The sequence below is a fragment of the Propithecus coquereli genome, unplaced genomic scaffold, assembly GCF_000956105.1.
Source record: "Propithecus coquereli isolate 6110/MARCELLA unplaced genomic scaffold, Pcoq_1.0 Scaffold34, whole genome shotgun sequence".
NCBI lineage: Eukaryota > Metazoa > Chordata > Mammalia > Primates > Indriidae > Propithecus > Propithecus coquereli.
In genome coordinates this window covers 2325807-2328202 of record NW_012149063.1, presented here as the reverse complement: position 1 = coordinate 2328202, position 2396 = coordinate 2325807, and the positions used below count along the sequence as shown (strand labels likewise).

At 35.8% G+C, this 2396-nt stretch overlaps 1 protein-coding gene across 1 annotated transcript in view; it reads left to right on the top strand.

The window, feature by feature from the left end:
- ABCB11 (ATP-binding cassette, sub-family B (MDR/TAP), member 11) overlaps nucleotides 1–2396 on the top strand; it is an 83679-nt gene that overhangs the window by 24295 nt on the left and 56988 nt on the right. Inside the window, exon 7 of the mRNA XM_012650675.1 lies at nucleotides 1932–2056. Within this exon, the coding sequence (XP_012506129.1) occupies nucleotides 1932–2056 (125 nt within the window). The remainder of the gene's footprint in view (nucleotides 1–1931; nucleotides 2057–2396) is intronic.

Below are 2396 nucleotides of genomic sequence, written 5' to 3'. Positions count from 1 at the left end.
AAGAGCTCACTCCACTCCACTAGGTCAACCCTTGACACTACCACTAACAGGTTGTGTGACTCAAGAAGAATATATTTAACCCATGAAAACGTCACTTTTCTCAGCTTTAAAATAGGGATAATGCCTCCCAAAGTCATTGGGATGATTCAGGGAATAATTCACACCATCTACCTAAGCAGTGTCTGGCACAGAATCGATTGCTGAAGAGAGATTTTATTTTTTCCAATCCACTACATCATGCAAGCTTTACAACTCCCTTTCCTACCAAACACTGTCCAGCTGAGCTCCAGGGAACCCCTCAACTTCCAGAGAGAGGCTTCAGAGGTTCTGCAAACATTTGATTCAGCTTTTTCTTCCTAATACATTTAACCTCTTTCTTCAAACCTGTGAATAAATTATTATTCACACTCTAATGGATCATAGGCCACATTTTAACATGTTAGAGACTGAAAAAATAGCCTGGTTAACTTGGTTTTTAAATAGACTTAGAATATAGTTTGTCTTGTGGCCTCAGTGCCCATTTCTAACTACTTGTGAGTATGTCACTGATTTGGAATGTTGTAGCTCTGCACGCGTCTCTGCTCGCTTGCAGGTCTGTGCATGTTTGTTCCTGTAAATTGATACAAGCAACTTTACCAGGCTCAATTCAAAGGCATGACAAACAGATGCAAAAGGCAGAGATGGGCAGCATATGACATCTTAGAAGTTATCATTGGTTTTCTATGCTTTTTTCTGACTTTTTAATTTATGATGAAAACATGGGAAAATTATTAGATATTTCCTAACATTTTCCTAACATCTTTGAAGTTGCTTTATCATTTTAATTGAAGTGTCCTGAGATTATTTAATGTACCATTATAATAAAACAGATATCATTCACAGCTACTTAATTTTCTCGTTCCTGTGCTGCCAATACATAAATAAATTAGATGAGGAGTGTGATAAAAACTGCAATGTCATCCATAATGCCCAAATGCAAATTTTAATGCTGATGAAAATAGCTTCATTTTCCTTATTGTTGCCTTTTCAGTTCACAAATTTTATAAAATGTGGATGGATGAAATAAACATATTGTTTAAAAAACGATTTTTACTTATTTTGTATCTTAGAATTCTAAGATTTTGTTTGTTATGAATTTTGGTGCTAAAAGTTTGGAAAAACTATTGGAAGATAAACTCCCTTAGTCTGGGTATATATTTTTGAGATTTATGAGTAAGTTGATCTTCCACAATATTTTTTTCTCCCCTTCTTGTTTTGTAATCTGTGCCAGGATTTCTTTGGGAGTTAATTTTGACTAGGACTCAATCCAAGTCCAATTTTAGAATAAGTGACTTGTGTACTGTTGAGTACAGATGTCTTTTCATTTCCTTTTGTAAAAATCAAAACTATAGTTGAGCCTCCCCAGTTGAGTCAAAATGGCATAATATTTACCTGAAGCTTTCATTTTTGGAATTACCTCTGCAATATCATGCCTTTGCATGTTCTGATTCTTTCTCTTGTTCTATACTCTATTCAGTCGTGTTGTCTGCTTGGGCCACTCATCTTTGCCTCTGGTGTTTATCTATAAATTGCACAATGACCTTTGGCTAATAGTAATGAACTATAACATAGTTTGACTTGAAAACTTTATTAAGTGTAATAACAAACACTTTAGTCTCACAGAGTGACCTATTTGGGACTTATTCTGTGAGAGGGTTCTTGATATTTGTGGAGTCATTTTGATATATACACAACCAAACACACCTGGATAAGGCTTAACATAGACCAAACTTGGACCAAATTCCTTCTTCCTGTGGATGATGTTACAATGAGAATCTTGTCTTATATTAAACCATACTACATGTTTACACTGTTAAATGAATCACTGAATGACAGGCTGACTTACCTAATCACCTGGTTTTCATGTTTTCTTTTCTTCTTTTGGATTTTAGAGCGTGTCTAAGTTTACAGACTATGAGTTGAAGGCCTATGCCAAAGCAGGTTCAGTGGCTGATGAAGTCATTTCGTCTATGCGAACAGTGGCTGCTTTTGGTGGTGAGAAAAAAGAGGTCGAAAGGTTGGTTAATTGGAATGTCTGCCTCTTTCCTGAATTTCATCAATCAGCATAGTACCCTGAATCTTACCCAGTTCTTATACAGTGCTGACTTACCTTGGTCTGTGGTACCCTGAGGGAGCATCTGTTCAAGTGGTAACAGACTACTTTAGATTGGCCAAAGCACTGCAAGAAGTCCCAAGCCTTTAGCAATGTATTTTTAAAGATGTTACAGTTCATGATTTTAAAAAAGTCAACTTAGGTTAGATATTTATTTCAAACTCTGATGATCTATAGTCACACATATCATACCTCATCTGAGTTTATCATGCTGTTTGCTGACATTAAAGAAAAGCTTACATGA